Source organism: Aplidium turbinatum, chromosome 9 (genome assembly GCF_918807975.1).
Source record: "Aplidium turbinatum chromosome 9, kaAplTurb1.1, whole genome shotgun sequence".
In the NCBI taxonomy this organism is placed as follows: Eukaryota; Metazoa; Chordata; class Ascidiacea; order Aplousobranchia; family Polyclinidae; genus Aplidium; species Aplidium turbinatum.
Window position 1 is genome coordinate 20,116,084 of NC_137480.1, and position 25,629 is coordinate 20,141,712.

The following is a 25,629-nucleotide window of genomic DNA, read 5'->3' on the forward strand; positions in this document are numbered from 1 at the left end:
AGAGACTTAGCTTTATTTGCAAAAAATGCCGAAGAAAACATGATCTTATCCTTTTGCTATGCCACCGGACAGCACCATTTTACAGGAATATTCATACCCACATTTTTGTTGAAAATGCTCTCAGAATGCACCAAATTCAAAGTAACTTTTCAAAATTTTCTGGGGGAGGCCCCCCAAACCCCCCGCTGCTGGATCGTCAAAACCCCTCCATTGAAAATTCCTGGCTACGCTACTGCTATAATATGCCTTTTACGGGAAATTTGCCTGAGAAATCTACATTTTTAAGCTTACATGTTTTACCCTCGGGAAAAAAATGCCCCTTTTTTCATCATTTACGCGCGAAAAGTGCCCTTTTTAAGATAACTCTCGCGCTAAAAGTGCCCTTTTTTGAAAATTTGCCCACCTAGTCCCAATTTGTGAAAAGATGCTATGGGCTGGATCAAGCCCTCCTTGATAGCTCAGTGTTAAGCACCTGACGTTATGAATAGTCAGCAACATCAACCTGCGCTGGTTGACTCTGAGGGTGAGTGCTTGAGCATTTCAAAGACTGCTCTCCATTCTGTGGCGTCTAGTGGATTGAATGATTCAGATAACACTTCAACGACAAACTTCATTCTGTCAATCTCGGTAGCCGGCCTTGCGTCAATGGTTCAAAGCCTATACGTCCACAATAGGGACAGTGGAATACCGGAACGACTCGCTTTATTGATTTTTCTTACGATATGGACAGCTGGATGGTCATTGCAAAATTTAAAAATTGGCAGAACTGCAAAAAGTTTTCTTTGCTTTTGGGTATGCTGCTGCACCTGGCTATGCGACACATGGCGGTAGACCTTAAGCTGCAGTTTCACCAAATTTTGTCATAATACTGTGACCCTCCAGTTGTCCACCTCCTTTTTGAGTGAGCAATCCCCTACTTCTACTGTCCCCAGTCCACAAGTATGCGAAACTGCCAGGATTAATTTCTCAAAGAAGCTTTCTCAATCCGAGGATAAACAAATAAACATTCAATCAATGTTCAAACCAAGAACAGTGAACAACTGAACATGGCTGATTTTATTGACTGCAAAATCACTGTGTGGCACATGTGAAGATGGAATTCACAAGGTTTTGAATGCACAACAATATTTTCAGCATTTCGAAATGAATGACCAGTGTAATACGATCACGATATTAAAGTACTGAAACGTTGCATCACGCATACACACACAGAAAACGCTGGTCATACAACAGGTCATGCACCATCTCCATTAGTACGCCAAACGCTTACAGTAAATGTTTCTAAACAGTTGCCGAGTGTAACACTGAAACTAATCAAACTGTTCACAGACCCCGACAGCAAATTTCGTCATTTTTACATTGACTCAACGTTTGTATCCCTGCAGTTACGAAATCCAGGAAGTGGGTGCATGGAAGATGTGCAAAGATGAAGAGAGTGGCGTGCAGATCCGAAGATGGTTTTGAATTTGAAAGATGAAAGAAGATTGAAGAAGGAATGGTTGGTTCTGTTGAAAAGCTGAATGACGAAGTTGAATCAGTGAATGCCTTTTGTTATCTAGGAGATAGATTGAATGCCAGTGGTGGTAGTGAAGCGGCAGTGACTGCAAGAGTAAGGTTTGGTTGGGTGAAATTCAGAGAGTGTCGAGAGCCGTTATGTGGTAGAAAATTTCCGTTGAAAATGAGAGGAAGAATTTATACTGGTTGTGTGAGATCTGCAATGCTGTACGTAAGTGAGACATGGTGCTTACGGGAAAACGAATTTCCGATTTTAAGAACTGAGAGAGCGAGGGTGAGAGCAATGTGTGATGTGAAGCTAATGGACAAATGAAATACCGAAGAACTTATGAACTTGCTTGGGTTGAATGCGAATGTTGATAAGTTGGTGAAAGCGAATGGAGTGAGGTGGAATGGGCATGTTTTGAGAAGGGATGAAGATGATATTTTGAGAAGAGCGCTGGAGTTGCAAGTGGAGGGTCGTAGAAAACAAGGAAGACCCAAAAAATGTGGAAAAGGCAGGTTGAAGAAGAAAGCAGCAAGGTGGGCTTGACAAGAGAGGACGCGTTAGACAGATCGATGTGGAGGCAGGGTGTGGAGGTCCGGCCACCCTCGGTAACGAGGACATCACCGGATTAAAACTGGACTACTACTACTCAACGTATGTCTGCAGACGTTAAATCATGTAAAAATGACGGATTTTGCTGCCTGGGGATGAAACGAGTACATTAAACAATGCGACGTGACGTTAGAATATAAAACATTCGCCCTAGCTAGCAAAATTCCTCATTTTTACATTGATACAACGTTAAAAAAACGTTCATACAATGCAAAGAAGCAGAGTTTGTACAATTTTTTTTTTTGAAACGCGTCGTTTTCTATTATGACGTTTAATTTTCAGTTTTGACATTGCACCCATTTCAAAGAAAGCAGAATTACATTTTCACGTCGTTTTGACGACTTCCAATGTTCCATAGATGAAGAAACATGAAATAGTTTTGAAACAATCCCACAATTACTATTATTAGTGAATGATTCGGCAGAATACTAAGCTGAAACGTTAGACCAAGAAAAAGCTGAAACTTTGGCTAAATTGGGCAATGAGAACATCAGTATACAGCACACTAAACTGTACATTGTACAATACACTACTACACACACAATTGGACTTGAAGACTATGCGGTCACCTTCTGAGAATTTTTTTTCACATAGACACCTTTAGTTTGTATTAATAACTTTGAAACAGCATTATAAAGCAATAGTGGGCTACTAATTGGAGTACGTGAAAAACATTCTCTCAATTCGATTGAAAATTTATCAAAACTGATAGTTTAGGTTCATGCAATAACTGGTACTGGTAGTATAGTTGTAATTTGTAATACAAACATATGAAACCGCGTGGAATTACGCAGTTGTACTATTTATGACTTGGTGCTTGTATGAAACGAATATGCAGTTAGACTATGGTGTGTTTGTTCACAAACAAGCATACCGTCCGATAGTGTTAGTTAGCATATGGCACTGAAAGGAAACTGGTGAACTGGAGTCCTTCGCGTCTTTCACTTTATAGTAAGCGGGTTATAGCTGTATTGCTGAACATATCTCGAATCTAGTTTCACTGGAGTGACCTCATATTAACAATCTTCTTAAAGACTGCAATAACTCAATTAATAGAAGATGCTTTTGTGGCAATTGACAAAATAGTTAATGAGTCTTTTAAAATTTAAACAAATGCACAAATGCATTGTCGACAGTTCTTCAATATTATTGGTTGCACTTGTGCTATTGCAACGGACAAATTATTAGCAATTCACTCGGCTAGTCGCCCAAATGTGTGTAAATTCTCAATGAGAGCCATTCGGTCGGAATTTAAATATCCGGATATTGATAAAAATAGTACGGTAACTCAAACTTAATAACTCAAACACCACAATCGATATGCACTGTGATCACAAACTGGGAGCGGCAGGCTACATGCAGCTCATTACATCAGTTACTGCTCCCTCCAATCAAAGAGAGGAGGAAAATAAAGATGTAAACAATGTCGATGTAAAGATTGAGTGCTCCATAAATGTACTCTTCCGGGCTCATCTCGTATCTCTTGCCTCCCATGATGAGCTGGGTGTCAAAGGCGAGAAACTGTGGAAGTTGAAGATGTGGTAATGGGGCTCATTTATAAGATAGACGTGATCATAATTTAAGGTGTCGCAAACTTAACAAAAACATTGAGTCTACCATTAAAAGCAAACCAATCGCCCAGAGAGGTTAACGTTTACAGACATTAGCAAACTACGGCCCGCAGGCCAAATCCAGCCCGTTGGGCTACTTAATCTGGCCCGCCTGATATTGGAGGAAACGAATGCTTTAACTCAATTCATTAGTATTTTTTCTAATGCACACACAATCATTCTCGGTGGCTTAGTGCGCCTGCCTCTGAATTGGTAGGAATGGGTTCAATACCCTGTCGGGTCTTACCAAAGACTTTTTAAAGTGATACTGAATCGAATTCTTGCTTGGCACCGAGTAGTGGAATGGATTCGGGTAAAAGTGGAATGGATTCGGGTAAAAGTGTACTCATTTGCGCCTCTATACGGCTGCATTGACACTGTCTGCTTTGTAAAGCGCTGAGGAGCAACGCATTCTGCGATAGATACAGCGCTATATAAAAACAAACATTATTATCATTCAAAAACAAAACTTCGTTCCTAAACTTTTCATCAAATTTTCCTATAATTCAACTGATGATCCACTGAGATGCACGGTGTGACAAAACATTTTAAATAAAGTAAACAATATCACACCAAATCAGAAGAATCGGTTGATTAAAATACAGAGCTTTCGCCACACAAGTGTGGCTTCATCAGTATAAACTTATTCAAATAGAATCTTAATAATAGAATTCTATTTGAATAAGTTTATACTGATGAAGCCACACTTGTGTGGCGAAAGCTCTGTATTTAAATCAACCGATTCTTTTGATTTGGTGTGATATTGTTTACTTTATTATTATTATTGTTGAAATTTTGTTATGTAGGGTCTATGGTTTATTGTTATGTCATGACTAAGCAATAAGCAATAAGCATTGTTGATTTCGTTTAATTGTTCCGTCGCAGTTAAAAAATTGTTGAAACTTTGTTTAATCACATTATTGATGACAGCAGGGCTAGCCCAGTAAAAAGCTCACAAAAAGTTAACCTGGCCAGATTTATAGAAAAGCTCGTTCAGTAAAGTTTTCGAAGCTTTGCGAGTGTCAAACTTAATAAAGTTATGCTTACATGTAGTAACAGTTTCATTGTGGAAGCTAAATAACGTTTGTTGTTGCTAACTATACTCACATGACCCGCTTGTCAAAGATTAAAAAGGTTTTAGCCTTTGGTCCAAAAAGCTTGCCTACCCCTGGTCTACAATCAAGTTTTGTTTGAAATGTATGAAAAAATTTCCAAAAGAAAATTGAGTCAACTCAACATGTCAACGATAAATGCGGCAATTGAATTTGAGCTGACAAAGTGCGCGGCTCACGACAGTTAGATGCAAAATACAAAAATGACTAACTGCGTGCAGAGCAAGTATCTCTGAGGCTTTTCTTATATGACATGTAATTAATGAAGACAGAATGGTGAAACCGAACCATGACTGTCACATTTTATAATAATGCTTAAAACCTAAACTATCAAAAATCAAAGTTTGTCATAATCTACAATTCGAAAGCTTGTTTTCAACCTCATGCAAAGAAAACTTTATTTGGAGATGGAGTACATGGATCTCTTACAAGCCAGAAGTTATCAACAAAGCAAAAATAATTCGGTAAATGGTTGAAATCGTCAAGTGCTGAAACTAACCAAGTCACAACTGAGCAAGCCCAAACTTGGAAAGTCACAAGCTAGCAAATTCAGTTCAGCATATTACGACTGAGAAAGACAACACTGAGCAACGCCAAACTGAATCAGTCTTAAATTTGCTGACTGAGACAGTAGCTGAAAAGTGCTTGTTTAGTTTAAGAACGTGCTGAGTTGTCGCATGCCTCTGTAGACCTTTTGGCTTTTAACATATGAAAAAGCACACATTTTTAAACTTCAGTTTGTTGTCCCCAGAAACGTCAAGAGTCGAGTAGGGTTTGTATAATTCAGGAAATAAACAATTCACAAAGAACTTCCACTCACCAGGGTGAACACGAGGGCTCCAAGGGCTCCATACACGATTTGGAGGTACTGTGGAAGAAAACAATTAACAAGATAAGTTGGCAAAAGCGAATGGAGTGAGGTGGTATGGGCATGTTTTGAGAAGGGATGAAGATGATGTTTTGAGAAGAGCGCTGGAGTTGCGAGTGGAGGGTCGTAGAAAACAAGGAAGACCAAAGAAAACATGGAAAAAGCAAGTTGAGGAAGAAAGCAGCAAGGTGGGCTTGACAAGAGAGGACGCGCTAGACAGATCGATGTGGAGGCAGGGTGTGAAGACGATTGCGGCACTTGGAGGTGAATCCGGCCACCCTCGGTAACGGGGACATCACCGGATTAAAACTGGACTACTACTACTACAACAAAACCGCAATACCGGGCAACCAATTGACAGCCACCCAAGAGCGAGCATGACCGATCACATACTATAGCTAATGAAAATATGCAAAAGTGGGTCATCCGTGGAGCCAATCAGTTGGTAATGATATTGAAAAATAATTCTAAAGCTGAGAGCACTTACCGATCACTCATGAATAATTTAGCGCTTATCAGCAACAGCAAAGTAGGTTTTGGTTACGTCGGCAGTTTGCAAAAGCTAGCACAACTGCACAAGTGTTGCAAAGGAAAGAATTACGGTGATTTGAGAAAAAGGCGATAAGCCTTCTCTCGCAAATTGAGGAAATGCTGTTTACGATTGGGTTGATCAACCAACATTTTATGGCGTTAGTTCCATGTCAAAATTACAATATCTTCCCACTGCGATGCACATAATTCAAATTGAAAGCAGTTTACTGGTGGTTTACTGAACCAGACAACAAATTAACGTTTTTTTACATTGATTCACGTCTGCAGACGTTGAATCAATGTAAAAACGATTGATTTGACGTCTGGGGTGTACTAACCCAGCTGTAGCTGTATGTGAAAATGGTGATGAAGCCGAAGATGAAGAGAACCAAAGAAAGGACAAACAAGAGGCCAGCGCATTTTGTGAAGTCGAACTTTGTTTGCATCGAGAACAACGTCACGGCGAGACAGACCACCTGGTGAACAAGACATAGAATTACGTTGTTATTTCATCTACACAACGTTGTCTGCATACCACCTATAGACAAACAAAACAAAGTAACTTTAGCGGGTTTAACATGTTTTATTACAAAGAGATATAACATGATTAAAAAATCAACTCAAACGTTTTTGACACGTAGACGTATGTCCTCATCAGGAATTACTTAAACCTGCACTATACATAAATGAAAATTATAAAATAAATTTCACTATGCATTATAACTGTAACGACACTGCGGACTAAAAAGCACAAGCTGAACAAGTGATACTAAAGTGATTACAAGTAAATTACATGGCGGGAAACAGATCACATGAGGTGTAAAGTAGGCATGTGACAAACAATTAGAACACACACAAAAGGAACGATGAGCCACAGGCGAATAACTGCCTGTTGAGAGATGGATTTAATTACGTTTGATTCTTAAGGCTTTTAGTCTGAAACTCAGTTTTGCCTCGAGAGATGATTTTAAATTGGTCAATCGAGACAATGTCAATGCACGTTACACAAAAGGCGATGTGCTCTTTAATTACACTTTTGGTTGTTAATTTTGAGTAGTGCTCCCCGGCCCTTGTCAGCAAATGTCTGGTTGACATATCAATGTATGTCTGGTTTGCGAAACGCAAACCACTAAATGTGTACACAAGATTCGAAGAAAGAGCAAAGGGGGTAGGCGACTTCAGTTGTAAATATTGATGCACTTCAAATGTTTCATACACAGATGATGAATGTCACGTGACAATTTCTTTTATATAAGTTTAGCAAAACTGGTTGAATCTTTTCCTAAAAAGGGTGTACTAATAAAATGATTAAAGTCTACCTCTTCAAGCGTATCCTTGGGTTTGTCAGCCATGAAGGTGTTTAAGATTTTATTGAAAAAATGAGAAGGATATTCATTTATATAAAACATGCTTTTCAATTTCTTGATTTCTCTCTGAAACAACTGATCATCACAACACTTTGTTTTGTTTGTTTATGATGCAACAAAGTAAACTCTCTACTAAACCTATATCACTTATAGTTTACAATAAAACCAGGCACACCGACTGACGCTAACGTATTAAGTAAGCAAAAAAACTTCTAGTTGAGAGTTACATAAATACCTCTAGGTTTTCAACAAAGCTGTTCAATGAAACCGATACAGCAGCAAAAGTTATGACGTTTTTATCTCAAAAAGGCTTTTTAAACACACGAACAGCACTGATGGAGCAACAACCTTAATAAAAGTTAGTAAAAAGTTTTGACTTGGTCGTTTAGTGCTTCACGATGCTTGACAGCAGTACAGCACTTTCATAACTCGTGGTCGTTTTGGTTTTTAGAATAGGTATGACATTTTTTCTTTCCAAATCAGTCGACAGTATCAATTTATATTAGAACCGTTATAACGTCTGCAGACGTTGAATCAATGTAGAAAACGGTTGATTTGTTGTTTGAGAGCAATCTAAAATTGTTGCACAGTGCTTGGTGCAAACTTTGCATCCGTCAGGAAAGTAGTCGTTTTTCACATTGATGTAACGTCTCAAAAACGCCAACAAGTTTGTCTTCTCTCTATCAATGAGAAAAAGAGCAAGTTCCTGAATGACGTTGTTGAAACCTTTCAGTCAGGATGTTTTGATTCAGCAACTTACCACGGTGACCCCAATGGTGACAGCTACGGCTTGAGTGTCGTAAAAACTGGCGATTGTTCCAACCATGTAAGACAAAGCAAGGGTCTGCCAATAACAAGAAAAGGGTAAGAACTTCAACTCTTGTGCAGCACTGAAGTTTAGCTTCGAAGTTAAACGGCCAGAGTAAAACCGGCAAATGGAAGATAGTCGGTTTGACCCTCGTCGACAGAAAGTGATGACAGTGTAGCAAAGTACTTGAAGTGCGATGAAGGGTGGCATCTCACATTAGCTCTCAACTTCCTAGTTTTAGTTTGAACTGACAAGAAGGTTCCGCTTTCAGGAGATGTACTCCTTGGATTTCTGTCCTCAGATAAACACAAAGAACCTATCAGTATCACTGTTTTACAAAAACATAACGTACTTAACATCATGATGTGTAAGAACGTGGAAGCACATATCTTATGTGCGTTACTGCGTAAAAGTCATCATTACTGCAATATGCAAACCGTGTTAATTGTTTAAGAACAGCAGTTAATTATATGACATCCATCAGCATGTGATAGTGTTGAGGTGGTTGAATATGCTCATGGGATTGCTTTAGTCAATTTTGGAATGCGATAATAGCACTTCGAAGACACGAAACATTTTAACTCCGATGTCACGTGTTCACAAGAAGTATAATTTGCTCGGCTTGCTCATAACGTCGATGAAGGAGTATACTGAAGCCATACTTTGTATTTTAGACATCATAGAATCAGTCACAGTGAGTAATAAAAAAACTGATATTGAAAGGAACTTGAGCAATTTAATAACATGTCAAGTTAAATAAGAGATTGCGTTCAATTGGTTTGACTTTCAAAATGGAATCATTTACAATTTACATTACAATCATACGCGCCGACTTCCGGGGGGGCCGGGGGGCGGCGCCCCCCGTAAATTTATAGTTGAGGGGCAACAAAAACGGCTATTACAAGTGGTGTTTCAAAGATAAAATACTTCGCAAAAGAGATTTAGATCATTTAAACGGACAGAATGCCGAAAGCAAAAAACAGCCTAGCCTACGTTGCTCTTGCCCACAAAACAGCAGCTGATCGCATGGCTTTCTCTGGAACGTGAATTACTACTGAGATGCGCACGACACGCACGCTCACAGTCGCACACTGCTTGTCTTTCGCGCGTGAGGAGCAGCTTCAAAGTCAAAACGCGTGGTAGCAAAAAAGCGAATGATTGAATGTTTATTCTCATTTCACGAGTTATCCAAACGTTTGTTAGATTTTTAAATCGATTTTAGCAAACTTTATCGAGTTGAAACTACGACACAACAAACAATTACGTAAATACAGCTTTAAAAAAATGCATTTTTCACTGTATTGATGTATATATATATTGTGAAAATATATACATCTCATACACTCATCAATATACACTCATCTATAGTTTATACTACACTCCTATACTAGGAGTGTGGTATACACTCCTACACTCCTATGTGGTATACACTCCTACACTCCTATAGTTTATACATACACTCCTGTACTACCGTTTATACTCGTGGATAGATCGATCTCATGTATAAGTTGTATGACCACCTTATTCCCGACACTACCATTCAATGGTTCATTCTAAGTATTGGCATTGACATACCATGATCGTTGAAGGTAAGGAAATTTCAAAGTTGAATGTAGAGTAACTTACGCTGCTGGAATAGTCACGTAACCATTCACAGCAATATTAAGTAAACCAGCTAAATTAGAGGCACTATTTTCAACGAGGTCTTCCCGTTTTGAGGTCAATTATGATTGAACAGAACACATTGTTTTGTTCACAATGTGTAAGAATTAAATCGAAAACCAATAAAAGAAAAGGTGTTTAATGGTCTTGGTCGCAGATATTGCCTGCATTAACGACGTCTCTTACCGCTATTATCACCTAGCTAACCTGGCATCATTGTTTTATGCGGCCGCTAAGATTTGACATCGACTTCAACAATCATGGAATGTTACGTAATAAGAACGATTATATCCTACACGCAAAAATAAAAAAAATTGATCTCTTAAAACAGCTCTTTCTGCTGTTTTGTCTCGTGAGCTTAGCATATTGCTCAACAAGTGTATAAAATCTAAAATTGACAAGAAATCATTAAATTTGAAAATTACGTTTGAATCACTGCAAATAAACGTATTCAAAACTTTTGCTTCGCGGCCGACGCCATTTCACACTCCGTAATCTACGTCGGCAATGATTTTGCCACAGTAAAAATGCCAAATGCGTTCATTATGAAAACTACCGAGCTGGAGACAACGGCTTGTCCCGTGAGTAAGTTAAACCTGTCTTTTTGAGGTGAAAATCACTTGCAAACATCTCGACCTATACTCGAGTATATACGGTATTCGATAAAAGACTATAAAGGCTTTCGATAATAAACAGAAGAGAAAACACTTCACCGTTGTTAACGCTTTGAAGGTAAGTAATTAGCAAAACGAGGTTAATAAAACTGATAGCGGGTTTCCACTCTGCTTGAGATCATGATTTTTTGCGTTTTATTTCGATAACTTCACTGTCTTGATCGTTGTTATTCACTCGCACGAAAATGAAATGAATCGACTTGTTTTCCAACTGTTCCAATTATGAGCTAACAATATCAAAAATTTTACGACTGGGCGTATGCGTTTGCGTAAGTAAAACTTATCGTCTCAAGCAGCGATTCTACAAATTCGGAGTGCGATCTCGGTGTCAATATAAACAAGACAGTAAGCTTAATCAAATACTATTTTAATTAAGTAAAATAGCGTTATGGTTATGACGTCATAACCTTTCTCGTCCCCCAAGGTTTTTGGAAAAGTCGGCGCCTATGATTACAATGGTAAAGATGCTGCAACAAAGTACAAATATACAAGTGTTAGCCGCTACATGGGCCATTGAAAAGTGTTGTACTCACGAACAAAATTAGCAGAACGATGTTAAGCGGTGATTTTCGACGAACTCCTTCGCAGCATGCTAGCGTGATGTAGAGAACCAAAAAAATCGCACTGCAAAATATATGCTGTGAAATATTTGTTATGCAACAAGAGAATTCCATTTCAAATAACCAAAGGATGGCATACTGGCGTCAATTTTTTCAACACATAACATAATAATAAAATATCACTAAGCACATAACTCGCATAAAAAATTAGTAAAATAAAAACCAAATAGCCTAAAAACCAAATACATGCAATTTCTTTAAGGACTAACTCCGCAAACAAAAAAGTAGCCTCGCCTACTTATTATTTCACAAAACTATGAAGTCAAACTAAAAGCATGGGAACCGAAGGCCAAAATATCTCGAAGAACGGTTGCACAAACATTAAATTCGTTCCGAGTTTTAAACGTTTTACCTTTGCGTAACCATACCAGTGCTGTCGCTACTTTACTAAATTCAAATTTGTAAACTTCTAGTTTGCTAAAATACCATTCATAAAATAATAGAATGCTTTATCGTTATGTTGCTCACATAGAATATTTAAATTCTTGATACAAAGTTGACAATAAAAATCTAGACGGTTGTGGTAAAAACCTGCAATTGCAAAAATCCGGTACTTACTATGCGGCATAGTACATGCCGGCATTCTGACGTACAGTGAGCTTAACTGCTGGTCTGAAAAAAAACAGATGGAGGAAGTCAACAACGACATATACACTATATAGTTCTGTTTAAAAGTTATTTAAATATAATCTGTGGTACTTTTGAACTCTGTGTTCAAACTAAATTATTACAGTTCATTACAAAATTATTTTTGACATGATGTTAAAAGCATAGTTGTCTATAGTGACACCCTGAGTTCCACCTGCATGCTTACGGCTTTTGTTCATAAAAAGTATTTTCGACTAGGTATTTACATAAAATTTCGACTTGTGTTAACTCATGACAATATGGTAGAAGGAAACAGGTGCAGGGAAACAGGAGACAAACTTGGGGAGATGATGTAAAACAGCGGACTGACTTGTCAAGCATCGGAAAAGCAAAAAGAAAAGCGAAAGAAAGTGACGCGGGGAAACAATTGCCAGCCAACCTTCGTCTTAGAGACGGCACATGATGATGATGCATAAAATTTCAAACACATGACTTCTATTCCCGACTCTATAAAAGCATATACCGGTAAGCAAGACCGATGAAGCAAAAATATTCATTTTCAACTTACATGAATGTGAAAATACAAACTAATCCAAACGTAACGAGTAGTTGCAGAAACAATGTGATGTAGACTTTCCGAATAAACAGTCGGCGCACACTTTGATCGTCAAACGACCCTCTGAAAAGTATGGCATAAAACTGTTGTAATGGTAATGGGTAGTGTTGCACAGAACAAAAATGTAAAAATAAAAAAAATCACTCAATACAAACTTTCCTTTGTCATTACAAAAATTTATTATAACATCTAAATAATTTCCTTCAAATACAATGAGTTATTAGTATTGCGACATCATCTTACTTCCAGTTGTACGTAGGTTAGCTTTTTTGCTAGTTTTAGCTTATATTTTTTTGTTTTGAGTATCATACTGGATAATTTAAGTGCCTAGCCTAGATGAAAAATGGTAAAAAAGTGTGATGAAAATTCAAATCAACACTGGTAAACAAAAATTTCTGTACAAAATAGGCTCAATGGATAAAACAGAATTTGCACCAAATAGTTCTGTGGTGAGATGTACCTGCAATATGTTGATCAGATGATCTGATTCAGCTCACAATTAATTTTCTTGCACCAAGTTTGCCATATCAAAATACAATCTTCCAAACATTCCCTGTTTTTCTAAATTTTTTTCACTGGCATGCATTATTCTTTGTGTTTTTGTATTGTGTCCTTGTGAACGATATGTCTTTGTTGTAGAATTATGTTTTGTTTAGTTAGCATGACCGCAGTTTTAACATGCTTAAAGTTTTGTAAGTAAAGCAGACTAATTTAGTTCCATGGCATTATGAATGGGTTACTACAATAAATGCTCATCACTTATATACTTAACCAGCATTCAAGCTGCTAAATTATTGTAAAATAACAGCCAATGATGTGCATTCCTCACATTGTAATAATACAGTTTGAACAAACTGCATCCTTAAACAATCCTTACAATTTTCCTAAATAAATCAAAGCTGCCACAAAATGAGATTTTTCAGAATGTCATTGTCCCCATCAAAACGGTTATTTCGGAAGCGACAGCATTTTCCAGGTTTGGGTGAAAACTTTTCCAAGAATTATTTCCCTTTAGTTGTATTTTATTTTTGGCATAGTTACTCATTCATAAATATACCATGCAAAATATTTATAATTACCTTGTAGTAAATCCTTCATTATTATGGGCAAACGTCGGAGTTGCTGTATGAGCTGCCGGACTAAATCTTGCAGTTTCTGCATAACGAGAATAAACAATACGCATTGAAGGAAAACCACTAAAAATGATTATACAGTATATTTAGCTTAAAATACAGCAATTCTCAATTAAAATAATTATCTAGAATCATTCTCAAATTTCAACAAAATTAAAAAGTAGGGTATAGGAATAGCAATTTAGATTAAAAAAACTAGTGACTACAAACGAGGCTACCGTAAGATGTTGAGAATGATAATAATAATAATTTATATATATCACATCAGTAGGGTGCAAAATAGTGTCAAATAAAAGTCTCCATAATTGGCGACAGCCAACTGTCGCAGTTCTTCCGGGCTGTGCTCTGTGAGCAATCAAACCCTTCGCTTGAAAGTTAGTGCTGGTCTTCCTTGGTTAGTTTTGCCTTGGATCAGTTTTGATAGTTAGCAGAATTTGATTGATTGAGAACAATAACCCGCCTTATTTCCAATTACTTCATCACTCACAACAGGTTTGCTACTGAACAGGTAGTTTTCAATTGTTTCAGACCCCTTGATGAAGTCAGTCAAGCTGACTGACAAAACATCAAAAAAAAAGCTGGTTATCGTTTTCAACATCTTGTGGAAGCTTAGTTTGCTGTCACCAGGAAAATTTAAAATATTGTTTTATATATAATTGCCAAGTGAACAGTCTTATTCTGAATATGACCTTGATTCAACCTATATAGCCTTGATTCTGTATATAACGTCTAATGAAATAAAAGTGATTTTTCTGGGTTTATTGTGACAACATACATTACAAATAAAAATATACGGTACAGGAAAGGACAGACCTATGGGTAACAGGTTATGGTTCCCCTATTTGGGGTCAAGAGTCACTGTATTCAATCAATCAAAGTTTGCCCAAAGTACAGTAGGCTAGTCAAGATTTACCAGCAGGATGAGAAGTAAGTGGCTGAGAATATGTTGCACCATATGGACCACTGGGAGCATCTGGAGAACCCGTGGGATATGGCCCCACTTGGGATTGGTGATGCTTGTTTTCGTTTCCAATTGCTTCATTATAAGCTGGAGGTGCGCTTGGCTGTGCCATATTAAACTGAAATAACTTTTACCCCACCTTCCTGCTGCTGGGCTACAGGTAATTTTGAAAAAAAATTCAGTACTCTAAAGTTTGTGAAGAAATAAAAATCCTTGCAAACGTTATTCAGCTCTGGGGTACAAGCACAGTCCTATTATAGCTACCGGTAGTAAGAAATATGCATCGCTGCTGCAGAATTAAATCATAATGGTACATCCTAGTTTATCCCATTTATTGCTTTAAAAATAACTGAAATACGGTCTTTTAGAGACTGCTTTTTTACAATTGAAATATGAATCTGAAATTGCAATTAACCATAAAATGCTTAGGCTATTCCCGGACTGCAAAGCAACCCTTTTTTACTTTGATTTTCTGTCTGGGTTGTTCCTTCAATCAATCAATCATTTTATTTTTCGTCATTAACGCGTCCGGGACGAAAAAGTTACTAACTACAAAAATTGATATAAATCTACCAGCACGTTAACGAACGAGAAAAGGTGGCAAAACCTTGAAAGGTTTAAAACGTGCCTGAATGAAAAATTATGTAGTAGGCTATATATCAGTAGTTAGCACGACCAGAAAACCCAAAAAAACAAATAGCAAAAAATAAAACAAAAACAGAGAGAAGCACACATGTAGTAATGAATGACAGCCTGATGAAAAGTGTTGTGAATTGAATTTGCCAGTTCCAATATTGATGTAATATTCCTTCTAATAATATTGCTTCTGCTATCTTTCTTTTGTGCTGAGCGCTAACCCAATTGCAGTGTTCTCACAAATGCAAGCATAAAATTCTCAAAAACAATGATTAAAATTTCCTAAATTGCATCAAAATTCACAGAACTTAATGCATATCGATTTAAACATTAGAAATGCTTAATCACGCATAAAACTCATTTATTGAGTTCCATTAAGGATAAGGTATCTCCTGACTAAAGAAAAGCAGCAGGCCAGCGATTCTCCATCAAGTACCCTACGGTACGTATCAGTGTAGTATTTTTATTAAAAATGCATGGAGAAGCAGCAGAGTCCTATTTATGGCGTAGGCATTTCACTCTGTAGAGCATCATTAGTGCCTCATTCAAATAGATTTTATTTCAATAAAACAAATAAAACTCATTTAATAGGACAATTAAGAATGCTCCAGTTCTAGTATCAAACACTAGTTGTAGTTACTCCACTACAGTTCAGTACACTGCATAACAGTCCTTATTGTTAGGGAAAATTTAAAATAGGAAGTTGAGGTGGATGGATCAGTTCAAAAAGATGTAGGCCTACAAAATTAAGTGCATTGCAGCAGATTTCAGCACACACTACCGTACGGGTCAGTCCATTCTTAATCAACGTTTTTTTTCCAATTTGTCAACCCACATTCTCCTAATTTTACGAAACTTGGTACACTGATTCCAATGGCTAAAAAAATAATTTTCTCCAAATTTGAGCATTCTAGCTCGAGCGGTTTTGGAGATATCGCATTTTGAAATTACCGCCACTAGGTCCAAATTGCGTCACGCTTCAGTGAATTTGAGCTTCTACAGCTTCCCCCTTACAGTAAATCGATGGAGTAAAATGTTATTTCCCCATTTTTGAGGGTGCTGAATCCAAAAAGCTGGGTTAGAACATTCTAAATAGTTGCCTTCATGGAGATTTTTGCTGTTTGAGGTAGGGGTGTTCAATTTCGATTATTTGAATATTCGAAATTCGAAATTCAATTTATTTTCGATTTCCGAATTTCGATTTGGAATATCACAACTATTCACCAAACTGCAAAATGTGATTTTATTGAAAGAAACGACATGAAAATTTGCTAGAAAACGCGAAAAAAAGCTATAAAAATTTGCGAAAAAATAACACAAAATAACGTCTACAGCTCCAGGCCCATGTTGGTGTTTATGAACACAAGCTGATCGACATGGTCACCCGTCAGTCGGGATCTCAGCTTCGTGACGATCAGGCCAGCTTTTGAAAACGATCGCTCCGCTGGAGCTGAGGTTGCTGGGATCCCAAACACTTCAAGTTCATTTTCACAGCGAGCGATTCACTGCCGCGACATTTCACTGCAGAATGCAGAGGTTTCGACTCGAAAGCGACATCGAGTATGTTTGCAAGCGCATCAAGCTAAACGCACGCTCCGTCTACGTAGGCAATTTATGCTGTTTTAGGGTGCATTCGACATCTGATGACATTGAATCGACGCAAAATGGTAGATTTTTGCTATGTCCCAGGAAGCAAAATTAGTTATTTTTACATTGATTCAACGTCTGCAGACATTAAATCAATGTAAAAATGACAGATTTTGTTGTCTGGTGTTGAATTGTAGCATCGCAACTCGTTCTAGTGATTATTTATCGCGAAGCGGTTGCGGTTTGCATTCAAAAAATGTTTTCCTGCAGCCGATCGCTAGTTCATCTATTGTTTTATGTATCAATACAGCATAAAAAGTTGCCCACACACAGAAATATGCGCAGGCCTGTAGCCAGCCGGGGTAGCCAGACCGCAGAGCAGGGGGGTCAACTTTTTTTCAGGGGGGCCTCGCCCTTGGCATAATCTCAATATTCTCGGGCAAAAGCTACAATTATAATGATTTTGCATATTTAAATTTGTTCGGCCCCCCCTAAAAAAGTTGTCCCCCTTGCTATGCGGTCTGGCTACCCCTTGCTCTGCAGTCTGGCTACGGCTCTGCCCCCACGGCTTAGGCGCCTATGGATTCGGTAAAAAATGGATAAAATTGCGACAAAGCTCAGCCTACACTTTCTGCTATTGCACAACCTAGCTATCTTTATTCTTGAGAAATTTGTGAAATTTGGCAATAAAAATGCCAACCTGGCATCCCTGGTGCAGGACTGGCCGTTGGACCCGCGAGAGCGTGTGATAGTCACGTGATCGACGATGCGCATGCGTCGAAGTCTTTTTTCGCTTGCAAAATGCGACAAGACAGATTTCGCGCCACTCGCGTTACTTTCAACCGCGTTCAGCCGAAAGGGCGGCTATAATTTCGAATATGTCCGACACGAATAACGAATATCACTATAATCGAAATCGAATCGAAAATCGAAATTGAACACCCCTAGTTTGAGGTGTCTCACTTTGTGCACATATTCCGAGCCGCTATGATACTTTATGAAAAAATGAAAAGTTATTTTTAGTAGTTGAAAGATGATATTATTTGAATTTAGTGAATTTAAGTTTTGCATATGGTTGAGTAAAAAGTTATCAGTAATTCGAAAACGAAGTGTCATATGTTCTACATTACAGGTGAAATTAAGCACTTATTCTATCTATCAGTAGCCTATACTCTGTGTATAATTTAGTAATGGATAATATCCCTTGTTCAATTGGTGTGCACTTGAATGAAAATGATGAATGTCATAAACAAACTCAAATTCGCCAGAAAGGCTTTCTCTCATTTGAAGAAATTGGTAAAGAACAACTGCAAATCTTACAAATGCGTGCTGAACTGGATGACGCCATTGTCTTGCAATATGGGAACATATGCTTTCACCATGAAAAGATTTTATTGCACAACTATGCGGTTCGTTTTTCAAAATGTTGTGACATATTTAACACACATTCAAGACTTCGGTGTCATAAAAAGCCAAATGGGTCTCATGAAATCAATCTTGCCCACGCTTTATTTCTGAAAAATAAAAACTTAAAAGCCATTCCTGGACAAAAACTTTGTAGGAAATGCTGGACTCTTCTCACAGAAGATATGACAAATGATGATTCATCCAGCACATCCTCGATACCGGTAAGTGACAAGTTATCTCAGATCTCATCATCTGAAAGTGAACTAGAAACAGAGCTCCATGGGAAATTGGAACATATGGATTCATTAAAGAGAACCAATACAGTTTTAGATGCAATCGGCACATCTCCCATTACAATAAAATCTAAAAATAAGCATCAAAAACTATCTTACAGTACCGAGAAGCTTGGAAAAGTTACAAAACAATTGAATGAGACATTTGCACAAGCAGTTGGTGTATTGGCAATGGATATTCAAAGTACTTCGCAGGATGAAACGATTGAAGATCATAAAATAAATGCAGTCAAAGCAAAAGATTCGGATCTCATAATGGATGAATTAAAAAATAAGCTTTACAATGCTGACCGTGATGATAAGTATTCTATTTTAACTTTAAAACCAAATTCTTGGACACAAAAGAAAGCACAACAATTCTTTAATGTGTCAGATTATTCTGTGAGGCAAGCCATGATGCTGAAGGAAAAAAAGGGGTGTTGGGCAAACCTGCCACTGTAGGGAAAAAATACTAACTTTCAGAAGAAACCAAACAAATCATTTGTGAGTTTTATCTTGATGATGATCATTCCTTTTCACGAATCATGCCAGGTCAAAAAGATAAAGTGAGTGTGAAAAGGAATGTGCATGAACAGAAGAGGTTGTTACTGTGTAACGTTGATGAACTGTACTCCATATTCAAAAGGAGACATCCTGATATTAAAGTTGGAAGAGCATCATTTTTTTCATAAAGGCCCAAACAGTGTGTCACAGTTTCTTCAGCTGGTACGCATACTGTCTGTGTATGCACACACCACCATAATGCGATACTTATGGCCAACAACAGTAAGACAGATAAGGACTATAAAGATTTAATAAAGATGATTGTCTGCGACATTGAAAATAAGCAGTGCATGATGAATGGTTGCTCTAATTGTCCTGGTTTGAGAGTACTACAAGATTACTTGACAGATTTATATGCTGCTGAAAGTATAAAAAATTTCACATACCGACAGTGGATATCAGTAGACAAATGCATGCTACAAACACACACTTCTTCAACTGAAGATTTTGTCCAGTTGTTATCATGCACTGCTTATTTTCAATGTACACAGTAACAATCTCTTCTGTTCATGCACATTCCTTTTCACACTCACTTTATCTTTTTGACCTGGCATGATTCGTGAAAAGGAATGATCATTATCAAGATAAAACTCACGAATGATTTGTTTGGTTTCTTCTGAAAGTTAGTATTTTTTCCCTACAGTGGCAGGTTTGCCCAACACCCCTTTTTTCCTTCAGCATCATGGCTTGCCTCACAGAATAATCTGACACATTAAAGAATTGTTGTGCTTTCTTTTGTGTCCAAGAATTTGGTTTTAAAGTTAAAATAGAATACTTATCATCACGGTCAGCATTGTAAAGCTTATTTTTTAATTCATCCATTATGAGATCCGAATCTTTTGCTTTGACTGCATTTATTTTATGATCTTCAATCGTTTCATCCTGCGAAGTACTTTGAATATCCATTGCCAATACACCAACTGCTTGTGCAAATGTCTCATTCAATTGTTTTGTAACTTTTTTCAAGCTTCTCGGTACTGTAAGATAGTTTTTGATGCTTATTTTTAGATTTTATTGTAATGGGAGATGTGCCGATTGCATCTAAAACTGTATTGGTTCTCTTTAATGAATCCATATGTTCCAATTTCCCATGGAGCTCTGTTTCTAGTTCACTTTCAGATGATGAGATCTGAGATAACTTGTCACTTACCGGTATCGAGGATGTGCTGGATGAATCATCATTTGTCATATCTTCTGTGAGAAGAGTCCAGCATTTCCTACAAAGTTTTTGTCCAGGAATGGCTTTTAAGTTTTTATTTTTCAGAAATAAAGCGTGGGCAAGATTGATTTCATGAGACCCATTTGGCTTTTTATGACACCGAAGTCTTGAATGTGTGTTAAATATGTCACAACATTTTGAAAAACGAACCGCATAGTTGTGCAATAAAATCTTTTCATTGTGAAAGCATTATGTTCCCATTTTGTAAGACAATGTCGTCATCCAGTTCAGCACGCATTTGTAAGATTTGCAGTTGTTCTTTACCAATTTCTTCAAATGAGAGAAAGCCTTTCTGGCGAATTTGAGTTTGTTTATGACATTCATCATTTTCATTCAAGTGCACACCAATTGAACAAGGGATATTATCCATTACTAAATTATACACAGAGTATAGGCTACTGATAGATAGAATAAGTGCTTAATTTCACCTGTAATGTAGAACATATGACACTTCGTTTTCGAATTACTGATAACTTTTTACTCAACCATACGCAAAACTTAAATTCACTAAATTCAAATAATATCATTTTTCAACTACCAAAAATGACTTTTCATTTTTTCGTAAAGTATCATAGCGGCTCGGAACATGTGCACAAAGTGAGACACCTCAAACAGCAAAATCTCCATGAAGGCAACTATTTAGAATGTTCTAACCCAGTTTTTTGGATTCAGCACCCTCAAAAATGGGGAAATAGCATTTTACTCCATCGATTTACTGTAAGGGGGAAGCTGTAGAAGCTCAAATTCACTGAAGCGTGACGCAATTTGGACCTAGTGGCGGTAATTTCAAAATGCGATACCTCCAAAACCGCTCGAGCTAGAATGCTCAAATTTGGAGAAAATGATTTTTTTAGCTATTGGAATCAGTGTAGGCCTACCAAGTTTCGTAAAATTCGGAGAACGTGGGTTGACAACCTTCGTTGATTAAGGATGGACTGACCCGTACACGATATTCAATCAGTGCAGTTTTGTTTTTCATATCTTTAGCCTGCATTGCGGGAAAGCGGACTTGACTTAAATTTGGTACTACCCATTTATTACTCGAGATCGATCACTGGGTAGAGGCAATTATCGTAAAGTTTCTTGCCCAGAGAAACAACAGCAAGTGCGGGTGGCTGGAGTCGAACATGCAGGCTCTCGACTGCGAGCCGAACGCGCTAACTACTGCTGCAGTAAATTAACCAAGGCAAAGCATTGCTCATTTCCCTGAGTTTGTCTCTCGTAGGCATCTGGCATACAATTTCCAATCTAGGGATAAATTCCCTGAAAAAATGGAACACTGTCTGAGCCTGAGTGCCTGATGCGGTACTATGCTGAATTGCTGAAGGCTAATGCCACTCGATTGTCACGCATCACTAACGCAGCTGAAGCAATTCGTCATGTGAGAATAAAGTAAACTTTTTCTAACGTCGGGAACTTTTTTGTAGATTAGCAGCTGTAAAAAAGGGGCTGCTTCGTAGACTAATCATAGTGAGTTGTCTCAAATTTTATGAAAAACTATATCTGTAGAAAAGTTAACCCTTTGTGGCCGTTCTAACTACTGATATATAGTCTACTACATAATTTTTCATTCAGGCGTGTTTTAAACCTTTCAAGGTTTTGCCACCTTTTCCCGTTCATTAACGTGCTGGTAGGTCTAGGCCTATATCGATTTTGTAGTTAGTATCTTTTTCGTCTCGGACGCGTTAATGACGAAAAATAAAATGATTGATTGATTGATTGACATTGCATAGGCAGGGTAATATGACAAATCGTTCAATTTCCAAACGGTCATCTGCCTCAAGGTTACCACAAGAGAAACAGAGAAACCATTTATTTATTTTGTTGCGAGAATAGCATACGGCACAATTATAAAAAATACGAATAAAATAACACCATAGCAATCTAAATTCCACAACAGACAGAAAGCAGCAAAACACTACAAGGTGGCCAAGTGGCCTAAAATTCGGACTAACATAAATTAAAGAATGAACATAATATACATTATGTTTCTAGGCAGCCGAATTGTAGCAAGAATTGACAGCGATAGACACGTGTTTCGCCCATGAGGCTGGGCTCATCAGTATCGCACCGTATTCTGCCACAAATTTATTCGACCACCGCTTTACCAGTCAGTTTATCTCTTATCTTTGTGGAAACAAAGAAAGAGCCAACAAAACCAGCAGGCGCCAGGGCAGAGGACATTGTGAAGAAAGGGGCGTTCTTCCCGGCTATCAGCACAAGGCTGAGCACTCACTAGTACAGCGAGCAGCTGCGATTCGCCAACCATAACGGTGTAGCTTCCACGCTAGCCATTCAGACCATCCAATCAACAATATGCTTCTCGGCAGCCGATTTGTAGCAAGAATTGACAGCGATAGCCGGGAAGAACGCCCCTTTATTCACAATGTCCTCTGCCCTGGCGCCTGCTGGTTTTGTTGGCTTTTTCTTTGTTTCCACAAAGATAAGAGTTAAACTGACTGGTAAAGCGGTGGTCGAATAAATTTGTGGCAGAATACGGTGCGATACTGATGAGCCCAGCCTCATGGGCGAAACACGTGTCTATCGCTGTCAATTCTTGCTACAAATCGGCTGCCGAGAAACATATTGTTGATTGGATGGTCTGAATGGCTAGCGTGGAAGCTACACCGTTATGGTTGGCGAATCGCAGCTGCTCGCTGTAGCCTACTAATGAGTGCTCAGCCTTGTGCTGATAGCCGGGAAGAACGCCCCTTTCTTCACAATAATATACATTAGTGAATAAACATAAATAAATTAGTGAATAAACATAAATTAGCTTAATTTCATATTCTATGTCCAACAGCATACAAATCATTCGGACATACAGTTTTTGATTATTTTTTTTGGTCTTTAAAAAGCTTTTCTTCTTTCAGTCTGCATCTCCAGCAACACTTCGGTGCAGTTTTTGTCTGCATCAACAAATTAAAGGTTGCAACAGAATTTTTTTGTTGATCAACTCTAAAAATAAGATTTGGTATTATTTTCTTTTTTAAAATACATTTGGCATTTTTTAAATTCAAATTTGGCAACTCTAGTTTTGTTGTTTTTTCAGCTGCCACAACATTTTGCAGATTGCAGCTTGTCTGGTTGCTCCATGTATTTTTTTGAACCACTGGAAATTCACTCAGTCAGTAATTGAGCTAGAATGTGATAGGCTATGTGAATATGTAATAGGCCCAACAAAGCTAATTTGCAAGCTATAGAGTGCTAGCCTCACGCCATTGTCATCCTCGACAACTTAGTTGGTATAATGTAAGATATCTATGGTATAATCACCCGACTTTGTTCATCAAAAACAGCAAGATCAAACAGCGCTGGTTCAACTCTTGGGTTGTGCGCTTGAGCAACGTTATTCAATGACAACTCTCTATTCAGTGACAACTAAGAATGGAATAAAATAGTTTACAGAAAACAACTATTCAACAAGACTGTGGAAACTTCACTCTGGCCTGCGTCGATCAGTGGTTATAGCTAAGCCTCTACATATAGGCTATATGCGCAACTCGCAGACCTTCTCTGTCCAAGGACAAAGATTTCCACAATCAATTAAATTACCAAAAATTGCAAGCAATATCTAACTGGCCTATTTGTTTGCTGAGGTCACGCGAAAACCACTGCAGACAAGAATTTGTGCTTGCTTTACAAAGTAATCAATAGGAAAAATAGCAAGCAGTGTTTTTTGCAGCTTTTCTAACCAATTGCAAAAGCCTAAATTGACTTGCCTACAGCAAATGTCATGTGTCCGAAATCTTACTCGGCTCAAACAGCACACACCTTCCATAATAATTAATAGGCTACTTGGTCAAGGGTGTTTCCCTAATTCTTTACCAAGCCCTAAAAAATACACATTGTTTGCAATCACCATAACTCTAGTCTTTGTTTGCCAAGCTGCGTGGGTCGTACTTTTTTAGAAAGAGGAAGACTTGCAGCCTATTTCCTAATAATTGAAAAAAATTAAATTACCGTAATAGGTTTGTATTTGAATTTTTCTGCAATTTTCAATCATTTACAGCAAATTTTAATTTTTGCAAAACGAAATTTATTCAACTCTTTCTTCCCATAACGCATAGATTGCGACAACGTCTGTGTCAAAAGCCTGACATCTAGCGGAGAATTTTATCGCAATGCAGTTTGAAGAGTTTTATTTCAGATGTCCAAATGGCAATGAGAAAAATAAAAAAAACGCAAACTTTTTGTAGTCTATCAGAATTTTTGGTCATTTAAAGCATTTTCATTAAGTTATTTTAAAAGACTGTTGAAAATACAACAACTTTCATGTTTTGATTTTTTATGGCAGTTAGCCTACCCCTCTCAAAATACAACAGTTCAAAACCAAAGAATTACTCACGCTAAATCTGAAAATGCTTCAAAAAATGCGTAGCAGTTAAAGGGAAATTATCGCCTTCACTTGTTTGTACCATCGCAGGCTAGGTAGTTTTGAATGAAAAATGGGAACGCGAAACTTTTCTTTATGCGTTTGTGTAAGTTAGCTTAGCGTTTTCGTTGCAAAGTAGAAACAAGGTGATTTAGGCTACTAATAATAATTTGAAATATATCGTTTCTTGATACAAAATTAGTTATCGTGATTGTGTTTCAGTTCAAATTTAGTACTCTCTAAAAAAGTTGCAATTTTTACAACCAAAAAACGTCGTTTTAAACAGTTTTGTTTCTTGATATTAAATAATTTGTCGAAACGAAATGTCTTGTTGATTTTCAACAATCCTGGCAGATTATATATAGCTTCTTACATATTACGACTAAGCTTATTGGATTTTCGACCAGCCCATAAACCATTATAATGTTATTTATTTGCATCAGACCAACAGGTCTACATTCATAACTAAACCGGTAAAACAAAAAGCAATACATTTAATATAATAGGTAAGTTATATCATAATCACCATATAGTTAGCCTATACATTATAGTAGCCTACTCATAATCAAGGTTTTCGAAAATAGACCTGCTGGTGTAGCCTAGGCTACAAAAGGCACTTGCTTGAATTACAGACGATTTTGCGATGGTGCAAGTGACGTTTCAAAAATATATCGCTCTTCAACCTTTTGTGTTGATTTCATTGTTATGAACAGGGTAGTTTCATTGTTAAGTCATAAAGAAAACGACTCCACCTTGGTACGCGTGTTCCGCTTGTCCTTTGTAGTGTTTCAGTCAGTAGTTGAAATGCACTCTGTCGATACACAGAAGCAAAAAACATATTTGGCCTAAAGTAACCAGAGGTTTGCTATCAACAGTTGATAAATGTTATATCACGTTGACCTCATC

At 37.6% G+C, this 25,629-nt stretch overlaps 2 protein-coding genes across 2 annotated transcripts in view; one reads left to right on the forward strand and one right to left on the reverse strand.

Annotated features, from left to right (window-relative positions):
• The window catches only part of LOC145777049 (protein lifeguard 2-like), a 93,268-nt gene that overhangs the window by 26,517 nt on the left and 41,122 nt on the right, over positions 1–25,629 (forward strand). The gene's annotated exons all lie outside the window — the stretch shown is intronic.
• LOC145777074 (protein lifeguard 2-like) lies at positions 1,016–15,168 on the reverse strand. Its single transcript, XM_082588362.1, has 9 exons — positions 14,616–15,168; positions 13,649–13,724; positions 12,522–12,632; positions 11,924–11,977; positions 11,279–11,369; positions 8,362–8,445; positions 6,573–6,710; positions 5,656–5,703; positions 1,016–3,634 (listed from the first exon to the last, which is right to left on the reverse strand). Exons 1-9 carry the CDS (start codon positions 14,773–14,775, stop codon positions 3,485–3,487), a joined length of 912 nt encoding a protein of 303 aa, XP_082444488.1. The 5' UTR covers positions 14,776–15,168; the 3' UTR covers positions 1,016–3,484.